Source organism: Chrysoperla carnea, chromosome 3, assembly GCF_905475395.1.
Source record: "Chrysoperla carnea chromosome 3, inChrCarn1.1, whole genome shotgun sequence".
Lineage (NCBI taxonomy): Eukaryota > Metazoa > Arthropoda > Insecta > Neuroptera > Chrysopidae > Chrysoperla > Chrysoperla carnea.
In genome coordinates this window covers 29,323,428-29,348,044 of record NC_058339.1, presented here as the reverse complement: position 1 = coordinate 29,348,044, position 24,617 = coordinate 29,323,428, and the positions used below count along the sequence as shown (strand labels likewise).

The 24,617-nt window shown below is 29.7% G+C and overlaps 4 protein-coding genes across 5 annotated transcripts; 2 read left to right on the top strand and 2 right to left on the bottom strand.

Annotated features, from left to right (window-relative positions):
* Nucleotides 1-1,028: 1,028 nt before the first annotated feature.
* On the bottom strand, nucleotides 1,029-7,200 carry LOC123294474 (transportin-3). Its single transcript, XM_044875518.1, has 5 exons — nucleotides 6,956-7,200; nucleotides 4,217-5,463; nucleotides 3,752-4,101; nucleotides 2,301-3,309; nucleotides 1,029-1,165 (listed from the first exon to the last, which is right to left on the bottom strand). The coding sequence occupies exons 1-5, from the start codon at nucleotides 7,070-7,072 to the stop codon at nucleotides 1,105-1,107; spliced, it is 2,784 nt and encodes a 927-aa protein (XP_044731453.1). The 5' UTR covers nucleotides 7,073-7,200; the 3' UTR covers nucleotides 1,029-1,104.
* Nucleotides 7,201-8,632: 1,432 nt separating this feature from the next.
* Nucleotides 8,633-10,104, bottom strand: LOC123295494 (autophagy protein 12-like). The gene is made up of 3 exons (XM_044876869.1): nucleotides 9,962-10,104; nucleotides 9,740-9,876; nucleotides 8,633-9,524 (listed from the first exon to the last, which is right to left on the bottom strand). Exons 1-3 carry the CDS (start codon nucleotides 10,044-10,046, stop codon nucleotides 9,402-9,404), a joined length of 345 nt encoding a protein of 114 aa, XP_044732804.1. The 5' UTR covers nucleotides 10,047-10,104; the 3' UTR covers nucleotides 8,633-9,401.
* Nucleotides 10,105-11,865: 1,761 nt separating this feature from the next.
* LOC123294825 (juvenile hormone epoxide hydrolase 1-like) lies at nucleotides 11,866-18,628 on the top strand. Of its 2 annotated transcripts, none has more exons than XM_044875989.1 (4): nucleotides 11,866-12,118; nucleotides 16,914-17,649; nucleotides 18,074-18,308; nucleotides 18,372-18,628. In XM_044875989.1, exons 1-4 carry the CDS (start codon nucleotides 11,930-11,932, stop codon nucleotides 18,568-18,570), a joined length of 1,359 nt encoding a protein of 452 aa, XP_044731924.1. In that variant the 5' UTR covers nucleotides 11,866-11,929; the 3' UTR covers nucleotides 18,571-18,628. The 2 variants fall into 2 exon arrangements, with proteins under 2 accessions (XP_044731924.1, XP_044731923.1); XM_044875988.1 differs by lacking the exon at nucleotides 11,866-12,118 and adding an exon at nucleotides 15,567-15,906.
* A 1,332-nt stretch (nucleotides 18,629-19,960) lies between these two features.
* On the top strand, nucleotides 19,961-22,877 carry LOC123295672 (snRNA-activating protein complex subunit 1-like). Its single transcript, XM_044877093.1, has 5 exons — nucleotides 19,961-20,086; nucleotides 20,145-20,279; nucleotides 20,371-20,520; nucleotides 20,955-21,280; nucleotides 22,113-22,877. Exons 1-5 carry the CDS (start codon nucleotides 20,028-20,030, stop codon nucleotides 22,427-22,429), a joined length of 987 nt encoding a protein of 328 aa, XP_044733028.1. The 5' UTR covers nucleotides 19,961-20,027; the 3' UTR covers nucleotides 22,430-22,877.
* The last annotated feature ends 1,740 nt before the right edge of the window (nucleotides 22,878-24,617 follow it).

The window sequence follows — 24,617 nt, the reverse complement described above, 5'->3', positions numbered from 1 at the left end:
AGATGGGTGAAGGTCGACCCTAATTCGGATCTTGTACTATTGTATATGTAGTAGGGGGCCCAAGAAGGAATTTTTTAGTAACTTGAGCACGTCAGATTAAAATATGGAGGGTTTCTTGGACTTTCCTTAGTACCTCCACCAAATATTAGCCCTAAATATGAGGGGAACCCGTGTAATGAAGGCGGTCAGATTAGTAAAAATAAAATTGCGATAAGTGAATTAACTCGAGAACGTCAGATTAATATATGGTGGGTTAATTACATGCTAAAAAATGTAAATTTCAATAATATGAAAAAATTTTGATCACGCTCGGGTTACCACGGGTAACAAACTTTGTAAGCCTCTCATTTCTTTATGTCTCGCTAAATTGTCAGATTTTTTTCAATGTACATTTTTTAGTTTGTAATTAACCCACCATATCTTAATCTGACGCGCTTGAGTTAATTCAAATATCACAATTTCGTTTTTACTAATCTGATCGTCTGCCATACGCGCGTCCCTCTTTATTTAGGGCTGATATTTGGTGGAAGTACTAAGGAAGGTCCAAGAAGCCCTCCATATCTTAATCTGACGCGCGCGAGAGCTACTACAAAAATCCCCTCTTGGGCTCCCCTACAATGTACTCTCTTACACTCATTGATGCAATAATTTACAGAACTATTTGTACACTCTCACACGAATCGAAAAAGCAATGTTGCCATACAAAATTCATTTACACTTTCGAAAGTAAACGACGCATTTTCTAATGTAAAACTTCCCTTAAGGCAACTTCACATCGTTATGCCTAACGATTAGTATCGTTACCAATCCCTTTATTTGCTTTCACTAAATTTTTTGTAAGCTAACGATATCACTAAGATAATGGATGAATTATAAATAAACAATTAAATAAATCAAATATATATTTTCTTTGTTTTATGATATTTTAAATAAAAATAAAAATATTATGTATCTTACATACGATTAAAAAAGGAAAATATATCTACAAATATTTTTATTTTTTTTCATTTTTAAATAAATTTCGTCACACAGTCATATAGATTAAATTCAAATTCAAAATTAAAAATAAAGTATGTATTCCCACTTTTAATTTAATTCATAAACTCAACGATATAATCTAGTAAAATCTCTCAATGCATGGCATATTGATTTTGTTGTATCAGATCTGAAAAAAAATTACAAATATGAATTATTAAGAATACTTCTTCCTATTTAAATTTTATAGAAATAAAATTTTCGTAGTAAAAACATTGACATTCCGAGTTAAGATACAGTTGGGAAATCAGCGTATGAAAATTTATTCAACTGGCAGAATAATTAAGTAGTCATTGAAACTAAATACAGGTTATGTGAATATAATCAGCAGACAATGACCTCAAATTTAGAAATCGTATCGCAGAAAAATGGACATACAATGGTAAGAGAATTGAGACAGTCGATAATTTCAAATATCTAGGGCTACACTTCAACTGGAATGGAAAATGGGACATGCACTTTAAGGAAGTAGTAAAGAAAGCATAAAGAGGGTTTTTTATCATAAGGAGGTTTATGTATAGTAACCAATGGATGTCAGCCAGCACCTTAATACGCATAGCTGGGGTTCTAATAAAGCCGATTCTAACTTATGGATGTCAGATATGGGGCAATAAAAATGAGATAATGAAGTTAAAAAGAGCTAGGAACAAACTATTTAAAGAAATATTAGGTGTAAGCGCGGCTACTGTAAATAATGCTGTTTTGATTGAAATCGGAAAATTACCATTAGAGTGTGAAATATTAAAAAATGAAATAAGATACTACTTAAAGCTAAAGTGTAACCCACAAAAAGTTATTCAAAGGGCGTGTGTAGCGAATAGTCAGTACGGTGAGCATAAAAGCTGGGGAGCCAAAATGGACATAAAGTTAGAGGAATTAGGCATAAAAATAAGTGAAGAATATGAAGAAACTATGCTACAAAAAAACTATGAAAATATTAGAGGAAAAAATTGAGAATGATGCCTACGGAAAAATGTTTACGGATATTAGAGGGAAAAAATCTTTGCAATTTTTCGCCAGAATTAACCACTATAAAGATGGAGCACACTATATTACTATTTTGGAGCTTAGTGAAAGAAGGAAATATGCAAACCGTATTGCAGCGACTGTAAATTTAGGATTGTCTGTACTTTCTGTGAGAATCGGAACTTTGAATTGTACTAAGTACGGGTTCATTCAGGCATGAAGGAAACTCTCTTTTCTGAGTCTGGCCACAAAAAGCGATCAGAGATTGGATTACTAAAAAATTATAACTATTTACGTACCTTGTAACAGACACATGAAAATCTAGACATTGATTTGGTGTTATAGAAATGCATCCAGATGATGTTTGTGTTGGCAATGCATTAATAGCATTTTCTAACCATACACTAAATGAAACACGATCAGCATTTTGTAATTCCAATAAAACATCTGCTACATCCGATAACATGTACGAATGTAAATAAAATACACTTGCATATAATAAATTATTCACCAATAATTGTGCATTTTGCTGTAATAATGATTGCACTAATGTACGACGTAATTCATAATCATTACGTGACTCATGATTACGTCCAGTTATAATTAAATCACAAAAGAATTTCATAACAGATGCATTTGCATCACGATGATCTAAATTACATGCAAGTAATGCACACTGTACAATTGCTGGCATTGCCGGACATTGTAAGAAATCAACTGGTGCACGTTGCAAAAATCGTGTTGACAAACGAAAGAAATCATCCACCGTATCCGGATGGTTCTTTAAACCATTCTCTTCTTGTAAACGATCAAACGTTGGTTTTAAAAATGCTGATAACATATCAACTAATATGGGGATACATGCATTGTCGGAAGCATATTCATCGACTAAAATGCTGCCTAAGTATAGGAAACATGAATGTTTGTATGTGCCATATAATCGGGTGATTTGTTCAACTAATGGACGTACTAAATAGGAAGCTTGTTTTCCCACACAACGTATTGCAAATCGTAAACATCGACAACATCGTTCCATTATTCGTAAATCAGCTTGATATTTATCACATGCACGTGATAATATTGGCCACATTTCATTAATCACCGGTTGACAAGGATGTACTTCCCCATTTTGTACAGTAACTTGCGTGTTACGAAATATTGCCGATAAACGATCTAACCATATGACTGGATCTGATTTAGTCCCTCGAACTGGTACAAAATCATTTTCAATTAATTCAATTATTGGTTTTGCTTGTAGCATACATAATTCGCGCATTGCAGTTGGTAATTGATCGGTGGGCATACAACCTGTAAAAAAAAAGCAAAATTAAAAATGTTTATATAAATTTCACGTTCAAAAAACTGTTTAATGCTATCAATGATTTTACAACATCATAATTTATTGATTGTATGCGGCTTTATTAGAATTAAAAGTTGGTTCTCCTAAGAAAGTGGTCTTTGAATATAGAAATAAAAAGAGGAATTATTTAGCCGGAACATTCATGTTGTCAACTGATAATACAACTAATAGCAGTAATAGCACATACTTTAGTTAGAAAATCATACTTATACATTTGCCGGAGAATCTCATATCGACTCTTCCTTTAAAACCATACGATGGCAAGGTTCAAACCGATGCGATAATTGTATTAGATATGGGTGAAAAATGAAACAGAAGATGTGTAAAGTTAAGAAAATTTATAAATTACAGTTAGTTGGATTATAATTAATTAATTTGCTTGTTACAAACCTAAGATGACAGCAATACCACGTAATAAACCAGTCACTTGTTCATTTGTGATTGAGAATGTATCTATCTGTTGTACGATGTGTAATAAACCAACAAAATGTGTGGGCATATGTTGTTTACATGCAGAACATATGTTTTGTAATGCATTTGCAGCGGCACCAGCTAAACCAGGTTGTTGTAGACCATGTAATAGAAAATTTAATATTGGTTCTAAGGATGTTGTATGATGATCCACCCATTCACATAATTCGCCTAATAATAGTAATGATGTATATTTTACTGCTGGATGTGTATTTTCAGGAAGACCCAATATTGCTTCAACTACTTTTGGAACTACTTCATTCTCCTCCCTAAAATAAAATAAGAGATTAAACATTTATAATAATAATCCAAGTACATGTTGCACACATATTTTCTTTTTCCAGAATTTTTATATATAAAATGTTTTTCTTTTTAAATACTTACGGTAAAATATTCTTAGCGACAGCTTGCATCACATATAAAGCTGCCTCACTACGATCCCACGTAACATCTGGTTTTTGTAAACTTAAAAACATTTGTCTAAAACAATTACTACTACCAACAATAAATACAACATCTTTAATTAAATCGGAAACTTTCTGTCGAAAATCTTTAAAATCATCACCATCTTCTAGTAAACCTTCATGATCTGGTTCAATTTGAGCGTGACGACACAATGCTTCTAATAAACGTTCAATATACGGACGAAATAATGTTATTAGCGTATCACTATTTTTTTGATATAATTCTTCACTTAAACGATACCAAAGATTAAATGTAATCTCTGCGACTTCATAATCATGATGACCAACACAAATTAAAACTAAATTAAATATTTTAATGCCATAATGTACTGAATTACTGGGATTATTACTATTCATTATAATTTTTTCAAGTAAAGCTTCAGCTAATTCAGTAAATACACGACAATAATTTATAGATTTCTCTTGATCTTCATTCGCCACAGACATATGATAAGCTTCTTCTAATCCCGTTATACTTATAAATAATTTATTCTCTAAATCTAATTGATTATTGTTATCTTCTAGACATTGTAATAATGTACAAATGCAGTCAGACGCAGCCTCATGTAAACTCATTACAGACTGATGATTTTCTAATATTTGAAATGCTTTTAAAAATACAACATTTTCAGTAATATTATCTAAAGTGATCGCATTCACTGATACCCAGGATGTAAAACAGCGTATAATTTTTATATCAATTGATATATTATCTCCGCTGTTTGTTATACAAACACGTAATAATTCATTTACGGTGGGTGCACATTCTGAAAAATCGGAAATCACGTCACTACGTCGATTTGCTCCTAAACGCAATGATCGCGAACTTAATTCCTCTGGCAGAACGGTTAATATTTCTAATAATGGCCATACAACATTCGGTGAAAATTTACTGATTAAATCTAGTACAGGCTTTTGCCATGTTGTCATTTGTAATGCCAAATCGGCAAGTGCCAAACATAATTGGGTTACAATTACCGCACTTGTTGTTTCATTTATCTGACTTATGTGTTCTAATAATGAATCGCGTAATGAGAAATGTGCATCGGCTGGTAATTCACAAAATGAATTTTGGATTTTTGTTCGCATTGTTTGCGCTGCGAAATAACATGATTCTAAATCACGTTTTTGATGTAACATATCGTCTGCTAACTTCCATGAGTATACCTGAAAAAAATAAATGCTTAGTTATCATCTGAAAGTATAACAATCTTCTTTTCATACAAAAATTATTTTATGCTTGGTAGAGGTACAGTAACTACTTAATTCTTGCAGTGGCAATATTAGTAGATCTTGATAACTGAAATTATAGGTCTCTTGTGTATACAAACACCCTCAGATGAGAGGACAGCCACAAAATCTTGTGGAATATAATACATTACATCAGACATGTTACATTTTGACGTAACAGAATACACTGGCACTGAATAACATTCAGCCTGAGGTTCGTACTGCAAGATGCTCCGTGATGACCCAACCAAACACGCTCCTTGAATATTAGAATTTCACAGAGGGTATACAACAGGCAAAATTGTGCATAGACACAACTAGACTATTTACTGGGCGCAGTTGAAACTAAGTACAATATAGTTAAGAAGGATAGTATCGATTATAATTAAAGAGGTTAACGACTCCACGAGTAGGGCGTGTATGGAGGATGATGAAATATCTGTAATTTGCATCTATTGAAGTCTACACGAGTCAGTCATAAAGTTTCTGGGTTCGAAATTTTGGATTCCTCCATCTTGGCAACAAACTCGGAGGAGAATTTGTAGGATTTCTGCGTTTTCTCAGCAGGATTTTCTAGCTTAATTTGCCTATAAGGATAACACCTACTAGCAAAAGGCAGCATTGCCTTCGTGTGATGTGTTTTTTTCAATAGCACAGATAACTTCCATGTCTATATGTTAGTCTGTTATGTTCAATTTCATTACCCAAATCGTTGTTTGTTATTATTAACCCTACCTAGCGTACGAAAGGTTACATTTAAATTCTTATGTAAACTAGCACCATTCAAAAGTTACGAGTAACGCATCTCATAATCTTAGAAGATTAGTATAGTTTACTGCTTTTCGTGATCTAATTAATTCTTAAGGACTAAGCCATAAATTGTGAGTTTTTTCACGAATAATAATTTTATTCGACTATATCAGCGCTAAGGAATTACTACAGACAATAACTACTAATGATTTAATACGTTCGATTAAGAAACTAATTAGAACAATTTGAATGGAACTAAACATAATTTCAGAAGTTTTTCGTATTTTCCATTTTATTCAACTTGGAAACCATGGGGTAAATAAAAAATCATGTACTATATTGGTATCGAAGTTTACAAAATTCATAAAAATAATTAATGAGAAGTTTGTAAAAATAATGGATTGTAGTAATTCCTCAGCGATAACTACAATATTTATAAAATTAACTAATATAACTAATTACTAATCAATATGGAAAACTGCCGGAATGAACGATTAATTTAATAGTGAAATAAAATCCATAAAATATTAAATTTACAAAAATATAAAACTTAACAGTTTCAATACATTATAAAATGTTTAAAAAATCATTATAACAATTGTATTTAAGAGAAAATAAGAACAAAAATTTCACCGGGGATTTACTTAATGAATATAACCTAATTTATGTTGAAACTAACCGATTTTTGTAATTCTCCAAGCCATTGTGATGCTTTTTCTTTTTCCGATGTATTTGGATTATTATATAATGTATTAACTGCTTGATAAACAGTTTCTATTGGCGGTGCTTGGTCCATCGTTAATTTTTTCGTTACATATATAAATTAATTGATAACAAATAAGTTAATTAACTTGTCAAATGACAGTATATATAGCATTACAATTTTAAATGCAAATATATTCATATAATCACATATTGTAAAAAATTCTCAATTAAAAGTTTAATTTCATTACAAATTATTAAAAATATCATTTATATTTTGTTTATATAAAATGTTTAATAAATATTTAAAAGAATATTATTTGTATAAATTAATTCACGAATAAAGTCTGTTCAAAAAAAATCGATTTGCTGCTTATTTCATTACAAAAATCTTCGGATACTTATCACATTTCATTTCATATCGTGGGATGAATAGGTACGAAAAGTATCAATTTCTATGTAGAACTAGTTCTCCGTAGAGCTGTAGTCATTTAGTATTGCTTTCATAGACCTTTTCATTTTAATAAGTGATTACCTTTTGTTTCGGACAGTAACGAAAAGTGGCCCCTAGATAGTCTCAAATTAAGATGGCATTGCTACACCAGAGGACCATACATAAAATTACCACACAATCATATATATACATGCATACAGTTAGGTTCAGATCATACACTGCGCTACACGAGCTCCACTCTCAACACTTTATTTAATGCAATTTTGTGAACACTTTTTGAGCCAAACAGTCATATGAGATTGTACTCCTTGTACTCTACTCCCTGTATATCCATTTTATAGTACGCTTTTTTTACTGTGCAAGCTCAGTGTCTTCATTTATATTAATTCATTTTAGATCCTTAAACCACAGACCATGTATTGAAAACTTATTCTGATGATATAAAAAATAGATATGTTATAGTTTGTTATAATTACGATTTATAATGTTTATAAATGAGAAATAGGATGTAAAAAAAAGTTCAATAGAAACACCCCTCCAGCTTTATTAACGTTATAAACCAGTGGGATCAAACTGACTTAGCTGGTTAGTTAGTTCCATAAAAGACTTACAAATCAAAGCTCTGAAGTAAAATTTAGTAAAAGTATCAAGGATCGCCTTCTAAATTAGTTCAGAGATTGGCACCAAATTTGAGATAAATGGCTGAGGTTAAATCACATTTTTCCACTATGAGAATAGTTCCAGCATATAACAACTGGCTTTTAAATAATCTCTTTTTAAACAATGACAGCTTATGATTTCGTGAAAAAATCCTGATTAGTGTCTTCACCATAGACATAGTAATATATAATCTCTTTGGTCTTCGTATTACGGGTGATAGTGGCGGAATACAAAGGAAGATTTCGTTATTTAAATAAAAAAATTAAAATTAAATAAAACACCAAGAATTAAGTAATTGGATTTATAAAATTTTACTTTCGTAGAGACAGAAAATTATAAAAAATGTACAAGATTATTTCAATATTAATTATCAACAATTTAAAAAGCGATGATTTCGTGATTACGATTGTAATTTTAGATGCTGTAATTAATCATTGTCAATCAATATAAAATTTGTCATTAAAAAAATGATAAAAAAATAAAATAAAATAAAAAATTTATTTTTTAATTGATATTTACAAAAAAAGTGTTTATAAAGAAATATAGACTTTGGTAATCGACTTATTAAACAGAAAATAATAGTAAAAATATTGGCAAAATAATGAAATTTTATTATTGGTATCGATTTTCACAAGCAGCAGCAGCTGCTGTGAAGAATTTCACCCTCTGTAATATATACAAAGTTTTAAAAAGCCTCGCTATTGGCCTTTATACACGTTTCAAGTGAAGTTGAACCCAGGTGATTTTCGATTTCTAACACTATCCTGCCATTGTTTTGGTTTGAATCGACAATTATGTACACAATGACAACACGTAGTTTTTTTCTTCAAAAAAGATTTTATTGTAATAATTGTGTGCAAAATGATCGATTTAATTATAACAATCGCAGTATAGCAACTGAAACGGAAAATAACTTGGTACGACTTTACTTTGAACGCACCATACCAGGGGTGGCTAAGCTTTATGTATCAACGAGCCATTTTATGCATCATTAACAATTTTAATCCACGGTGTAACTACTCGCTTATTCATAGGATCGTGTTCGTTCGTAATATGTAATGCTTAATAGTGAACTTTGTGATCGATGGCGTGCTCAAAATATTGCGTCACATGCCATTGGGTCGCCATTCCAGCACTACACTTGGAAAGCGTATATAAAAAGTTAACATCCGAATTAAGGAAGACTTTGGTTGGATATATGATAGAGGCTAAAATTTCGTTACCAATTATAAAATTTCCTGAATTAATTTTTGTTGACCCCCAGATATTATCTTTCTCCCGTTGTATATATAAAATAATTATTTTATATTTATCCCCATGCTTGCGTAATGCTATAATGTAAAACTAATCGACCGTCACTTCCATAACAATCATACAAATTTCGTACAACTTGATCTGGAGATGGAGCAAATGTTTGATTTATATATAAAAACTAGAAAAATTACATAATAATTAGTATTAAAAATATGTATTTCATTTTTCATCTGGCTAATTATTCATAAAAATATAACCTCTTTATATAAGTAATTTTTTAAATTACAACAATGAGTTGTAGTATATTGGATAAAGAAATTTTTTACGAAATATATCTATTTTTCATGAATAATTAGCCAGGATTAATATATTGTTTACAAATGATGAACATACTAATTGCTCTGATGGTTCCAATTTTAAATATTTTTTTATGAATTCAGAGATCCAGCCTATGGTTTTATTATATGGCACTGTCCATTTTTTCTTTTTCATTATGGGCGCGTTACCAGTCGCTTTTAGTAATACATCGACTGTAAAAATTGAATAAAGTTAAAATAATGTTAGAATACTCGAATTTTTGTATTTAAATGAATTGTTAATAAATATGTTATTTACTTTTTGACTTGTCATTTTCTTTGTCTTCTATTGTAAGATCGGATACAGCTTGTGCTGTTTCATTCACAGAATCAGATTTTTCCATTTCATCAATATATATATTCAAAATTTTCTCAAAAGGGAAAATTTTCTCAAAAATGTAGTTGTTTATTTTTATATTTGACAGATGTCATAATATAATAGATATAAGTCATAATCGATGATATTATTATTTGACTTTCTAAAGGTTGATTTACATCATTTATTTTCCAGGACATTAATTTATACGAAACGTAAAAACTATTCTTGTTCATATCTCTATGGTTCAAACAGGAATACCAGGAGTGATAATTTACATTCAGTCTTCTTGTAGTGTGTCGTCTTAAGATATTTACCACTCATGATCTGTTAACAATATCGCATAATTTATCACAACAAATTACACAAAATAGCTAGCAATCCAACTTTGTAAATTAATATTTTTGAAAATATTTTAATTTGACGTTTAATAGTTGTGTAAACATGGATTTTGTCGCTTATTTCGTTTAGACGGTACTTTATCCACTTTACCTTATTCTAAATTTACTGCTTTTAAAACTCGATGGTATGAGCGACAAAAAATTCCATAACTAATTATTAAGTTAGAAGAAAATTTCTGAAATGTTTTCCTTGCAATCATTTTATACGACATTTTTTTCCACAACTAATTTGCGACAAATTAAATAATCAAGCCTTTAATAAATAAAATTTAAAGTGGTAATCGATCCCTATTTTTACTAAAAGTATGATGGTCTATAATGTATTTACTTTATTTTTCAATTAGTCATTGTGGTCATTTATTTTAGTCTAGGTATTACAAACAGCAGTTAATCAAACATTCATTTTATGGTGTTTTTTTTTCCAAATACTTCTATATGATATCATACGGGCGTCATCAAGGAGAGCAGAGGGAATGCCTTCTCTGAAAATTCGAAAAAATTTAACCAAATTCCGGTAATTTATTGCTAATTTAGGGATAAAGTAAGTCTTGCATCTGAGAGTGGTTCCGTTAATTAACGAGGGATGCGCTCTATTAAAACAAACGAATTTCTGTCTGACAAATTAAAATTACATTATTTAGTTTTTAAAACCAAATCATTCGGCTTTCAGTGTAATATATTCCTTTTTCATTTTCCTTGTTTATTTTTCAAATTGAATTTTTTTCTAGATCTTTGTGGGATGTAAAAATCCTACCCTGGCGAAAAAAATATTTGAAGAAAGAATAAGTTTTAATAAGTCTTAAAAACTCAGAAAAATTTTAGAAACTCTGAAAAAATAATAAGAACTCTGAATAACTCTGAATTTCTTAACATTTTTGGACTAGTCTGAATAACTCAGAGTTCTTAAGACTTTTTCAGAGTTTTCTAAGACTTATTCATTCTTCAAATATTTTTTCCACCAGGGTATAAATAGAAAGTTCCTCGCCTCTCTTTGTGACATACAAAATGTCAGACAAATGTTTTTGTATCTACCTCGAGATCCAAACTATCTATTCTATTGGGTTGGCCGACACAGATCTATGACATGAGAATTAAAAATAAAGAAGGGAAATGAAAAAAGCATATTATAACGAAAAGCTGGGCTGAATCGCTTACAGCGGGATGTGGTAGGCATGACTGATAAGTCAAAGTGCATGATATCACACCATTTCATAATAGTGGCTGACAAAAAGCATGTGGAGATCATTTTCACTTTCAGCTGCTGTACTATTGGATGTAATTCAACCACATAAATATCACAAACCGAAGAAACCCATAATTATATAATTAAGAATCTACATGTGTGATTCGTATAATTTTTTTCTTAAAATTTTACATATGTATTGTATAATAATAGGTATTCATGTGACCTACACAACTATAGCGTACTAGGTACCGTATTAAACAATTTTGAATTTTGACTAAACAAGTTTAGTGAATTATGGTGATTTGATCTAAACATTTTAAAATCATGTCGGTGTTTCATAAAACTTTATTAGTTGCATTAAGTTTATTTGTTGTTTTTATTGCAAATAATTTATATAATATTTTTAAACCTCCACAATTAACAGAAAAATTACCAAACACCTGGTGGACGAATAAGGATGTCAAATCAATTGATACATCAATACGGAAATTTTCTATCAATGTATCGCAAGAGGTAAATTTAAAAAAAAAAATTTTCTAAACGCTTTATAAATTGTTATAAGCTTGTGACCTGCAAATTTTGCGAACCAAAACCAGATTAAAAATTATCGCATCATAAAAAATTATCAATTGATTTATAATTATATTTACTAACTATTTACGAAATTGTTTATATTTTAAAGAATAATTATTGTGGTTATTATTATTATGTTATAGATTATTTTTCTGTTAGTCACGTCTGAGTGTTTTCTAGAAGAATGAATTTTCAAAAGTTATTTTATTGTATGAAATTTGAATTGATTGATTTGCTTAAACTCTAAAAGTATAGTCTGATAATTATTAGTAAAGTTCTATCAAACCAAAGAGGCATACACCGCGAAAGAGATATATATATATGTATATGCAATCATATCTACACTCTCTTTTGCTCAGTGCCACTTTGGTTTGAGAGAACTATAAAAATAATATTAGTGAAATAGAAATATTAAGTATATGCAAAATTTTTGGGAAATTAAATTTACTAAAATTTACCAAAGAATTCGCTGAAATTACGCATCTTCTACGTTGCGAATTTAAAAAAAATAAAATCTTATACCCTAGCCAGGAAATGGCATGTTATAATTTGTAAACATTATTAAAATTAAAATTTTGTAAACTTATTATAAAACAAGTAAAAACAAACAATTAGCTGAGTTAATTGTTTAAATAACATGTATAGACTGTGTTGATTACGCAATCGTTTGTTTTTTTACGTCATGTAAGTAAAGAAAGATAGCCACTCTTACGCACAAAGTCACAAGAGTGTTAATTTTATTTATTATTTAGCAATAATATATAATAATATTTATTACAAAGAGAGAAAGGGACCCTATAGTTCTGTTATAGGAACTCAAAATGAAGCTATAAGTTTTTAAAACAGTATAATGGTATATTTGTATCTTAGGAACTTTAAAACGTAAAGATCGATTGAAAATTCACACTAATATTTTGGGTAGAGAAAAATTATCCCTTTATTACTACGTTTATAGTACAAACAACACTAGTCATACAGTAAATAATGAAAAAAATCTGTTTGTAAATAAATACAGTAAGTAAATATAGGTGTAGTTTATATTACATGTACTTGAACATTAACTTCATTAGAAATTAGGGTCTATAGTGTAAAACGAATGAAAGATGACATTGAAATTAGTGACTTGCATAAATATACATAAAAATCTTAAGAGCTCATTGTACAACTTAGTAATTCCGTTCTCATCTACAGCGGTTTAAAAACAAAGTTCCAAGAAATAAGATATTATTATAATTAAAATAGGTATGCTAATAACAAGGTTTGTTTTTGCCAAAGATGTGCAATCAGAACAAATAGTAAAATTTGGCGTTTGACCTCTGACGTAACACGTGGCTACCGAACTTTAACACAGAACATACTATGGTAGGGGTATTTTTAAATTGTTCTGAAAGGCTGAAAACAACCAACTTGAAATCAAAAAACCTACACGAAATATTGAGGAAAAATTTCAGTTTAGGTTTAATAGATCACATATAAGCGAATCCAGTAATCTTTTTTCCGGCTTTCCTGGGGTTTTAGACAAAGAGCAATGTGGTGGGTAGTGATTTCTTTACCTATAAGTGTTTCTAGGCAGTTACTGTAGTCAATGTCAAATAACGTAAGGGTTATGAATGATATAACTTCACTGGTAAATTAAAAACCATATTTAAATTTTAAATTATTAGTGATAATAAACTGTTTATTATTTTATGGTAATCGCTAAATTGCTTATTTTTAATTGTTTTATTATATAATGTTATTATATTCATGTAATAAATCATAATATTATTTGATACGTGTCCCTATAATAAAATTCTTTAGAGTTCTGTACCCGACACTGTGTCTCTATCGATTTTTACAATCAACGTCCGAAATATAAGTAAATTAACGACGAATATTTCTAGCAAATTACTCCTCGAATAACTCGAATAATCATGTTGCGGTTATTAAATTGACTTTAAAATTTTCTATGTTTTCAGCGTGTATCAAATAAGGTTTAAGCGTTTATAGCATCAGTAATTGGTTTGCATTATACATATTTGAACTTGCGTATGTTTGATGTATGATGTATGAACTTGCGATATATGATGTTCGCCTGCAGCAATTTAAGCTTAATGAGAACTTTAATCGGAAAAAATTAATAATAGTTTTTTATTTATTTCTTTAAAAAACATATTATGTAAGAATATATTATGCATTATCACTCTAATTAAAGTTTAAATCAAAGATATTATTAAGTGACGTACGCTAATGCAGTAGAGTTAAATTTTTTTCATATCAAATCGAAACGTATATAATTCAAGCGTGAATTTCTTACATATGGTGGAGTAATTGGATTGATATGTATGCGTCTTTTGAGAGATTATTGAGTAATTAATAATTTTACTACTTTTATGTTAATTATTTTGCTTCCTACTGTATCTTGACTCTTCCCTTCTTTGAGGGGGGAGGTGTTAAGTATTGCCCCGCGACACTATCTTCCTAATGTTCGGGAAATATCAAAATACTTAAAATTGTTTTACCAACATAAAAGAGATGGTTAGGTTAGGTTAGAGTGGCTGTCCTGGGGTGGGACACACTTAGACCATGGGGTCCGTTGTGATACCGTAAATGGGTTGGCCCATCCCCGGCCACTACTCCATGAACCATGTAGAGCTGTTTAAGAACACCAGGAGTGCTTTGACGTCGACGGACTTTAAGTCGGAGAGGCCGTCAAAGAGAGGCTGGTTTAAGTAAGTCCATCTTCTAATGGCAAAAGCTGTGCAGCGACAGAGAAGATGAGAGATTGTCTTCTCCACCTCACAACTGTGACAGCTCCTGCAGTAGTCGTGATACACTGCCAGGCCTAAGCGTTCAGCATGCTTGCCGCCCAGCCAGTTAAAGAGATATTAGGTTGTAAAATTCGGTATGCACTCAAAATTAAGGCCAACTTTCTACTACGCTCTCGAAATTAAATTTTTTTTAAATGTCAATTGATTGACAAATTAGTAATCAATTGTTAACCTCAATTTTTATTCATTTTAAGTTTGAAAATGAATGTTTTGAATTCTTCGTGCATTGCAATTGGTAATCGTTAGGCAAAAGCATCTTCTTCCACAATTGGGAAAATTTCTACCAATGTATCTGCATTTATCACCGTATATATATAGAACTGACGTGCTCAAATCTGGAATTCATTTACGTTACGTTATTAGGGTCAATATCTTCATGATTGATTAATAGAATTAATATTTCGAGAACTTGGACCCGTGAGCCCTTATGGTAAAGAGAAAATTGTGGCTAATATCAGTATCATTTCTAAAGTAATGCCTTTTGAAAACATGCGGAACCCTTATTACATACATAGATAATATAATTGAAATAAACAAGTCACCAAGTGTAAAGTCATTCCAGTATAGTGACTGGCTTATATTTTTATTGTATATCGTCTCATATCTGTATTTCAATTCATGCTTTTTTTTTTTTAAATAAAGCGAACCAGTTGATAAAGAGTCGTAAAGAGTCAGTAATAGTCTCGGCTATTTTAGTTTTTAGATTCAAGTAATTTTAAGGGCATAATTATGTCGTTGGCTAGTAAATTAGTATTAATTATTTTGAGTGTGTTTATAGTTTTTGTTGCTTATTCAATTCATTCAATTTTACAACCTCCAAAATTAGATAAACCGCTACCAGAAACATGGTGGACTGATAAAGATCCCAAAGATGTTGATGAATCAATTCAACAATTTTCCATAAACATTGATGAAACGGTAAATAAAGTTTTAATTTCAAAATAATAAATAAAAAAATACCCACTCAATGTTAAGATCACAAATTTCAAGGTCACTAAATTATAATTTAATTTTAGTTAACCTTCATTAATATACTAAACAATTATTTAGGTAATTTAAGAAAAGAAAATATTCCATTTCAATAGATTTCATCTAATAATTAAACAAAAAATTCACGTTTTCTTTAAAAAATAAAGTAAAATATTTTATTTAGAAAATAAACTATTCATTCATGATGCTTTTAAACATTTATTATTTTATAAATAATATGGTATCTAATAAATATTATAAGCTAACAAATACCGAAAATACCAATCTTCCAAAAAATTAATATCGACCCTAATCTGGACGTCATTGCATTTTACTTATTGAAAGTGCACTTTCAAGCATGCTTAATTAAAAATGACGATTTAATGATATTATATTTTGAATTGCAAAGGTAATTGCATGTAGAAGTAAACAAGAATGCAAATTTTTGGAATAGGGTGGTAGCAATAGTTTTGCTTGAAGGAATTCCAACGTGTCCAGTTTTTTGGATCAAATGTCTGTCTAATTTTATTTACTATTACCACCCACCAATATTAATCTTCAGTCGCCCTTATTCTTAATGAGAGTTTCTGAAAATTATGTGGAAAGATTGAAGTTTACTACCATTGATTTATTTTTAGAGTATTACCCTGAGCATCTTGTGTTGCCAAGGGCTCTTAGACGTTAACAATTGTAGCTCTGATTGAAGGATGTTGCATTACTATAAAAAAGTTAAAGTTACCTTGGTAAATTTAGCATTCCGCGTTAAAATAGCTCGAGAAAATAATCATCCAAATTAAATGAAAGTTTATGCCTTTTTTGCACAAAAATTCTTATTATTTTTGTTAGTTTAAAAACAAAAGAATTATAATTTCTTTCAAGGATTTGCTCATGCCTTGATGTGCGAAAATATTTTATCCTTTCTATTAAAATAATTTTGTATAATATAATTTTTATAGGTTCTGGAAGATTTATATCATCGTCTAGATCTGTTTCAAGAACACACTTTACCTTTACAAGATGCCAATTTCACGTACGGCTTTAATACCGATTATCTGTACAATGTAATCGACTTTTGGCGCAATCAATATGATTGGAGACAACGGGAAAAATTCTTGAACCAATATCCACATTTCATAACAAACGTACAAGGATTGGACATACATTTTATGCATATTAAACCAAAAATAACGAAAAATGTAAAAGTTTTACCCTTATTGTTGTTGCATGGATGGCCAGGATCAATTAGAGAGTTTTATAGAGCAATTCCACTTTTAATAACACCACGAGATGGTTATGTTTTTGAAGTGATTGTACCATCATTACCTGGTTATGGATTTTCTGAAGGTGCTACTAAAAAAGGATTGGGATCCAGTCAAGTGGCAGTCGTCATGAAAAATTTAATGTTAAAGCTTGGATTTAAAAAGTTTGTAGTTCAAGGAGGTGATTGGGGTGGCGTTATTGCTCAAAACATTGCTACACTATTTCCAGAAAATTTAATAGGAATGCATTCAAACATGTGCTCAATAAATACACCTGCTACATTCTTATTAACATTAATTGGTTCAGTTTTCCCACGACTTGTTGTTGAAAAAGAATACGAACACTTAATATATCCATATAGTTCAACGTTTAAGCATTTGCTTGAGGAATCTGGATATATGCATTTGCAAGCGACAAAACCAGATACAATTGGTAAGAATGTTTCTCTATAAATTATTGTCATCATCGGGTATAAAATACAGGACTATATTCACAATAAGCTCTGCAAATTTCTAAAGAGCTACCCCTTTTTCTAGCACCTTGTAGATTGTATTTGAGTCTAATAAATTCTACCGCAACTGCGTTATTATGCTAAAAGACTATATTCTGGCTGGACCTCCATTATATGTCGGCATTTAGGTTGTACCGGCTGCAGAATATTGTTTGTATTTAAGCTAATTATTTAATATTTAATTAAAAAATCCCTTTTTTTGTTTGTAGAATACTAGTCGGTTTTGCGATTCGTTGTGGTGTTATTATACTTCAGTTACTCCGATCAAATCAAAGTTTTCTTTAAAATAAAATATAATTATTTACTTACGTTATATTTCTAAACTCTTAATCAATTTTTATCTAGGTATCGCCTTACGAGAATCTCCTGTTGGATTAGCTGCATACATTATGGAAAAATTTTCAACATGGACTGACAAATCTTGGAAACACTTACCTGACGGTGGTTTAACCAGAAAATTCACTTTAACTGAATTACTAGATAATGTTATGATATACTGGGTGACTGGATCTATAACAACTTCGGTGCGATTGTATGCAGAAACATTCAGTATAGCTCATTTGTCATTGAATATTGAAAAGTATGTATACAAATTCATTATTCCCGTTCACTTAATATTTATTATGTTTTTCATGATTTACAGTATTCCAACAAATGTTCCATCAGCTTGTGTCAAATTCCCTAATGAACTATTATATCAACCGAATTATCTTCTATCATTCAAGTTTTATAATCTAATTCAAACAACTCACTTTCCAAGAGGCGGACATTTTGCAGCTTTCGAAGAACCCGATTTATTAGTTGATGATGTATTTTTATTTGTTAAAAAATTAAATGTTTAATATTATAATTTTTGTTGATTTTATATTTTTAATAAAATATTTTTTAAATTTATACAAATACGCATTTTTTTGTTTGTTTTGCTATTAATTTAAAATGAATTCTCTGATATTAGTTTCAATAACTCGACGTAAAGTTTTTCTCAGTAACTTAGCAATAGCTCTAATGTCGTAAGGCTAACATTAAAGCCTTAAGCTTTAATTCTTATGGTTTTCGGAAGGATATAATACTGAGTTTAGGATGTGCCGCTGTTATTCCTTTTGCACCGAAGTGAATATATAGTATAATAAATAGGAGTAATTTAATTACAGTATTATATTTGTTAGTATTTTTAATAAATAAAAAATTAATTTAATATTTGATTCAATAATTTTCTAAATTGATGTGAATGCTTATCTCGGTGCAAAAGTTGAGTATTTTCAACAATTAATACATAAATTTTCCAATTTAGTGTCTATACTGGATTCTGGACCATATCAACTCTTATCTATGTTCTAAAATTAAAATATGATCATCAAACAATAGGGTATTATCGTTAGTCAAAAATAAATCATGAAATTTGAAAAAAAATTAATTTATGTAAAAATATACTTAAATATTCTGATTTCGAGTCATAAAAGCACATTTTTCTTTTAAAATAATAAATTAAAAATCGTAATTTTTAAACTGTATATCACGTGCCCTAAAACGCTGGTAAGTCCTGCTGTGATGTCATAGCGGTATGAGGCATAGACCATCAGTTAGTTCAGTGTAGACAGCTTGAGCTGGATATAATATATACATAGCTAATATGTATTTATATTTATTATAATCAGATGTCTTTGAATAAATCTGTCAAACTTATTGGTGTTATTTCGTATATTGATACCGATATTACTTCATCAAATTGGATGCCCGCGTTTTTGACAGTTAAAAAAGGTTTAAAATTTAATTTAAGTTTTTGCCAAGAAACTGTGTCTATTTTTCCGAAATAAATTTTTGGTGGCTTTTTATTAGCAAAATCAACATTTTGAAGTACTTTTTCAAAAATAGTGGAATAGTCTATTTTAACGAAAACTGAATATGTTTTAGATAAACGCACACTGAAAACTGATTTAAGAATTTTTCAAAAAATTTTATACATGGAAGTTTTTTATTTATAGATAAGTTTTATAACGTTACTTTCGATACAAAAACGATTCATAATTAAATTTTAAAATGTACTACAATCAGAGAGCCGTCATGTCATTTCATTCCGCATGTCAAGAACGCACCCGGTGATGACATGTAGATGTGATATTGCCTTTATGTTGCCTTTAGAAAATAGTGCGGGTGCCGGTGGCATTATTCCAATAATGCCAACTGTGGAATAAAGCCACTAATTAAAAACATCACGTTTTACTGACATTTGTTTTCATTATAAATAAAAACAATTTTTGTTTAAAAAAAAATTGACAAAAGTTTCTTAGAAACCGAAAAAATGGAAAGTTTTACTGGTAATTGTACTAAAAAGATGGTTGCACGCTACGAGGCACATAAGTAATTTTGAAATTAATAATTTTATGTTTTAAATAATTTATAATGTAATTCATTATAGGAGCTCCGGATATTGTGCAAAAGGATTTAAAAAAGATGCTGTCACTTTGCTGGAATTGTTTTATAATATGAAAACATTAAAGTATCAAGATTTTTGTGAAATTTGGAAAAAAATGCACTTTATTTACATTTATTGGTAAATATGCGTACTTCTAATTGTATTTACTGTATTCATCATACACTATCTAACATTATTATTGATTCTGTTTAACAATGCGCTGTTCTAGTGGACGAAATATAAAGAGTGAAGTTAAAGAATTTACTGAAGAAGTCCTTCATACAGCAAAAGAATTAGCTATTAACATAAATAATGAATTCTCTAAGCGAGTTGGTGCATTATATTTGTTATATGGACTCTATTTCTTGCAGCCGGTGGAGTAAGTAAACTTATTTATTATTAACAATTACACATTAGGAGAGCAATCTTTTTAAATACCGAAAGGAATTAGCTATCAAAAGCACGCTTTAAACACAGCAATCTACAACACACGCAGAATTCGCGACCCATTTAAATTTTCCCGCAATTGAGAGTGTGAACAGCCGCAGCCAATCAAAAGCAGGCATATTGCTTGAGGCAATCTAAAACCATGGAATAATATTAAAATATTAAATATTAAAATCTAAAACACACGAAATATTATCGTTCTATTTGAATTTCCCGCAAATGAGAGCCGCAGCCAATCAAAAGTAGGCACATTGCTTGCTCCCTGAGTGATACACCCCCCTCGTCTAAAGTAGGACTTTATACTACATCCCTACTATAATTACTAGATCCGTGGTTTAAATTAACTAATAAAAACCATTGTTTCAGTACATCCTGTAAAATTCGAATGACACCAGAAAATTTTAACATTTATTTAAATTTAATAGATCAATTACGAATTTGTAAGCAATTAGATGCATTATATATCGGTTGCAAATTGATAGTGAGTCGTTCTTTTTATTTTGTTGTAACACCACATAATTATGGATTACATCGATCATTTCGAAAATATCATGATCAAACAATCAATATTTTGAATGTAGACACATTTTCATTGGCAACACAAACCGAAAGTATTACAGTTAAAAATGGATTGGTGGACGCATTAAATCAACTTAATGAAAAATATTATCAAACTAAATGTGTATTACCAGGTAAAGATTTATCATTCAACTATTGTTCAAGAAATTATCTTATAACATGTTCGAAATGGCCATAATTATTTGATAGACAAAAATACATTGTGTTTTCGAACTCTTCACAAACTTTAACCAATGTTTGGAGGCAGATTTGTCTACTTTCTTGGGTAATTCTGTGTCACATTTTTGTATGTATGTCTTGCGTTAGTAAGTTGAGCAGAACCATTTTTAGGTTCGTAAGTGAAAATTATTTCGATTCTTTCTTCGAGAGAGTATACTGTTTCTAGAAAAGTCATTGTTTCTTATTCGAAAGCCTTTCCTGCAACAAATACTACATTTAACAAGATAACACTAGACAAAAGAAGTTAAAAAGATCATACTAATGTTTGACAGAAATTGTTGTATTTTTTTCTTAGATGCAGAATGTAATTTTGTCTAGTAAATAGTGGTGGCCATTTCGAACATGTCATAAAATAATTTCTTATGACTGTTTTGCTAATAATAATTGATTTTACACCTTTCATCTTCATATTATCATGGTTTAATAGAAAAATTAATGCCCTTTCAAGGGATGTAGCGCAAGTTAGGGGATGTCATTTTAAATTTCAAAGTGATGAAATCTATAATTCTATAGGTACCATTTTTAAATTGACGTCTTTTCACTCGAAACAATGATCACGTAATTTGAAGAGTTATTAAGGGTGGATGCTTTTGAAATGAACACACTGCATAATAGATTCGTATCACGAAAAAATCCCACGGGATACATTATATCCCAGGACTATTTAAGTTTACAGCAGGCAAATTTAAAAGCTAGCAATATATATAATAAGAGTTCATTTAATAGGTGCTGTAAACATGGAACCAGAAGCATCTTTAAAATTAGTTGATCCAAATATTGGTTCTAAGCTTTTAGCCAATTTAGAACAAATGTCTACTTTAGATAGTGAACCATCAACAAGTCAACTATCGGAACAGTCAGATCTTGAAGATGATGATGAATTTGAGGAAAAGAATGTTAAAACAAATGTTAAAATAAATAAAACATTGTTAAGTAAACGACGTAAATTAATAAAACGAGCATTTACAGCTAAAGCTGATAGAAAAATTATCCAGCGATCGAAAAGATCCAAACTAAAAGGTCGTAAGAAAAAGGAGGTCTAAAAACAGTGATTATTATATAAAAATTTTAAAATTATGTCGCAAAACTGTTAGAATTTCAAAGAAAAAACTACGATATTTACCGAATGCCTTTTTTAAGGTAACTTAGGCTGAATACAATTTTATTTTAAGAAAATCTTAATGATTGAAGAATTGTACAAAAAAGAATGTGAATTTTTAAGTTTCAAACTAATTACAAGTTGTTAAACAATCGCAAGAGAATGAAATGTGTATAATTGAAAACGGGAATTATTTTAGTTTCCACAAAAAAGAATTGAATGGAAAAAAGTGTGATGGATTAAATTTAAGTTATTATATACACTGTGATAAAATAAACGTAGTATTAAATTAATCTAAAGGCTGTTCCATAATGTCCGTATGTCTTTATTTAAAAAACACTGGTCAACAAATATTAGATAGTTGATGGTCAACGAATATTTATCATTTTAATTTTAGCTGTTCTGTTTAAATGAGAAACAGAAAATATGTTCCTCGTTTTAAATAATTTTAACATTAATAATTTATTATTAATTTGTTAAAAAATTGAATCAAATAAATAAATTTTTCAAATAAGTCATCTTCGAAAAATTTTCTGTTCATATAAATAATACCTGCCGTATTTCATCCCATTCCAAATTTTTCATATTTTCTATTTAAGGTATTTCGGTACCAAAACGAAAGCACGCCTTCTGTATAAATTTCAAGTCGATTCTCTGTACGGTTTACGATAAATTATTTATTAAAAACAGCCCTTTTTACAGTGGTGGATAGTAGCTACAATTTATTTCCTAATTACATAATTTTTTAAAAAAAGGCTGTTTTACTTCTCTGGATCCAAGCTTGCATGAGCTAGTGGTTAAATGGGTCGTTCGAAAACAAGAAATTTGAGGCTCGGCTCTTGGCACTTGTGTAATTTATTCTCTTTACTCGTTATTATCTCTTAGGAACTATTCATGAAATGGCAATCATTAATGTTAACAGCGACCTTTCGTGACATAATGTGATTTTGGCAAACGTTTGTTCGGAATTTATATCATAATCACGGGCCATAACTCACTATGATAAAGAAACTGCAAAATAATAATAGTTTTGTTTGGAATGCCTTTTCGTTTATTCATAACTTATAAATTTTAATTTTGGATCACATACTATTTATAAATTAATAGAAATAAGAACATACAAAATACATTTTTCTTTTAAATAATTTCTCTCTCTATATATTTTCCAACCGCCATTCAAACCAATGTTTGAAAGCACAATAATTAATGTTATATAATTCATTTATAATATAATATTATGTCCATTATTTATTATATACATTATATTATGTATTTTATGAGTAAATAATATAAAAAAATAAAATGCGGGCATGGATTTTTCTTTCAATATTCTTTTAAGAACATTTTTTAAATGAAATTACAAAAAAAATAAAAATTTTATTTGTTTACAAGATCTTATGTTCGTTTTTCCATTTATACAAGGTCTGTAGGTAAACATACTGTATTGATCATCGCTTTTTTTTGTTTAAAAAAGTTTACCAAATAGGTGTATGTAATTTTTTATTCCCATGTTTGTTCAGATGTAGGGATCACAAATCACACGCTAAAAAGCTTTGTGGTAAAGGAAAATGTTTTCAGCCACTACGAAATGAACAATTTGAGTATTTTAAGAACAAAAGCTTTGACACCAACAAATTTTGACAGTTACAGAGAAGTTGAGCCAACGAATTTTCTCTTTTCTTGTTTGAAATGATCTTCCAGTATTCTACCTACAAACTTGTCTTATAAAGTATGTATTTATACTATTTCGGTTTAAATTTGTTAAAATCGTAAGACATAGCCTAATAGGTAGACTTTAATTCACGTAATATTAAAAATTGATTACTAATGGTAAAGGATACTTACCAATTCAATGAACTATTTTCGTGAAATTCGCAAAAATTGGTTAGGTTAAGGTAAGCGCTAGTGGCACAGGTAGATATTAAATAGTTTTTAATATCCATAAAAACAAAGTGTTTAGGCCGGGAATCATGTCTCATACTTGAAACTTCAAGTGAATTTATTTTATTGGATCTATGAATATGTATTATCTATTTCAATTCGCTTACAAATGAAAAATTAAGTGTTTTTATGTACGTTTTCATCAAGCAATGTAAACAATTCATAGCAATAACATCTAATCAAAACACAGC

Bases quoted from the DNA above. Each gene is read 5' to 3' on its own strand.
- LOC123294474 (XM_044875518.1), bottom strand. From the start codon at position 7,072: ATGGACCAAGCACCGCCAATAGAAACTGTTTATCAAGCAGTTAATACA. The intron at 5,464-6,955 runs GTTAGTTTCAAC...TATTTTTTTCAG, and splicing joins TTGGAGAATTACAAAAATCG to GTATACTCATGGAAGTTAGC. The intron at 1,166-2,300 runs GTACGTAAATAG...ATTTTTTTTCAG, and splicing joins TTTCATGTGTCTGTTACAAG to ATCTGATACAACAAAATCAA.
- LOC123295494 (XM_044876869.1), bottom strand. From the start codon at position 10,046: ATGGAAAAATCTGATTCTGTGAATGAAACAGCACAAGCTGTATCCGAT. The intron at 9,877-9,961 runs GTAAATAACATA...CAATTTTTACAG, and splicing joins AGAAAATGACAAGTCAAAAA to TCGATGTATTACTAAAAGCG. The intron at 9,525-9,739 runs GTATGTTCATCA...TAATTTTTCTAG, and splicing joins TGGAACCATCAGAGCAATTA to TTTTTATATATAAATCAAAC.
- LOC123294825 (XM_044875989.1), top strand. From the start codon at position 11,930: ATGTCGGTGTTTCATAAAACTTTATTAGTTGCATTAAGTTTATTTGTT. The intron at 12,119-16,913 runs GTAAATTTAAAA...TAATTTTTATAG, and splicing joins CTATCAATGTATCGCAAGAG to GTTCTGGAAGATTTATATCA. The intron at 17,650-18,073 runs GTAAGAATGTTT...ATTTTTATCTAG, and splicing joins GACAAAACCAGATACAATTG to GTATCGCCTTACGAGAATCT.
- LOC123295672 (XM_044877093.1), top strand. From the start codon at position 20,028: ATGGAAAGTTTTACTGGTAATTGTACTAAAAAGATGGTTGCACGCTAC. The intron at 20,521-20,954 runs GTAAGTAAACTT...CCATTGTTTCAG, and splicing joins TATTTCTTGCAGCCGGTGGA to TACATCCTGTAAAATTCGAA. The intron at 21,281-22,112 runs GTAAAGATTTAT...TTCATTTAATAG, and splicing joins AACTAAATGTGTATTACCAG to GTGCTGTAAACATGGAACCA.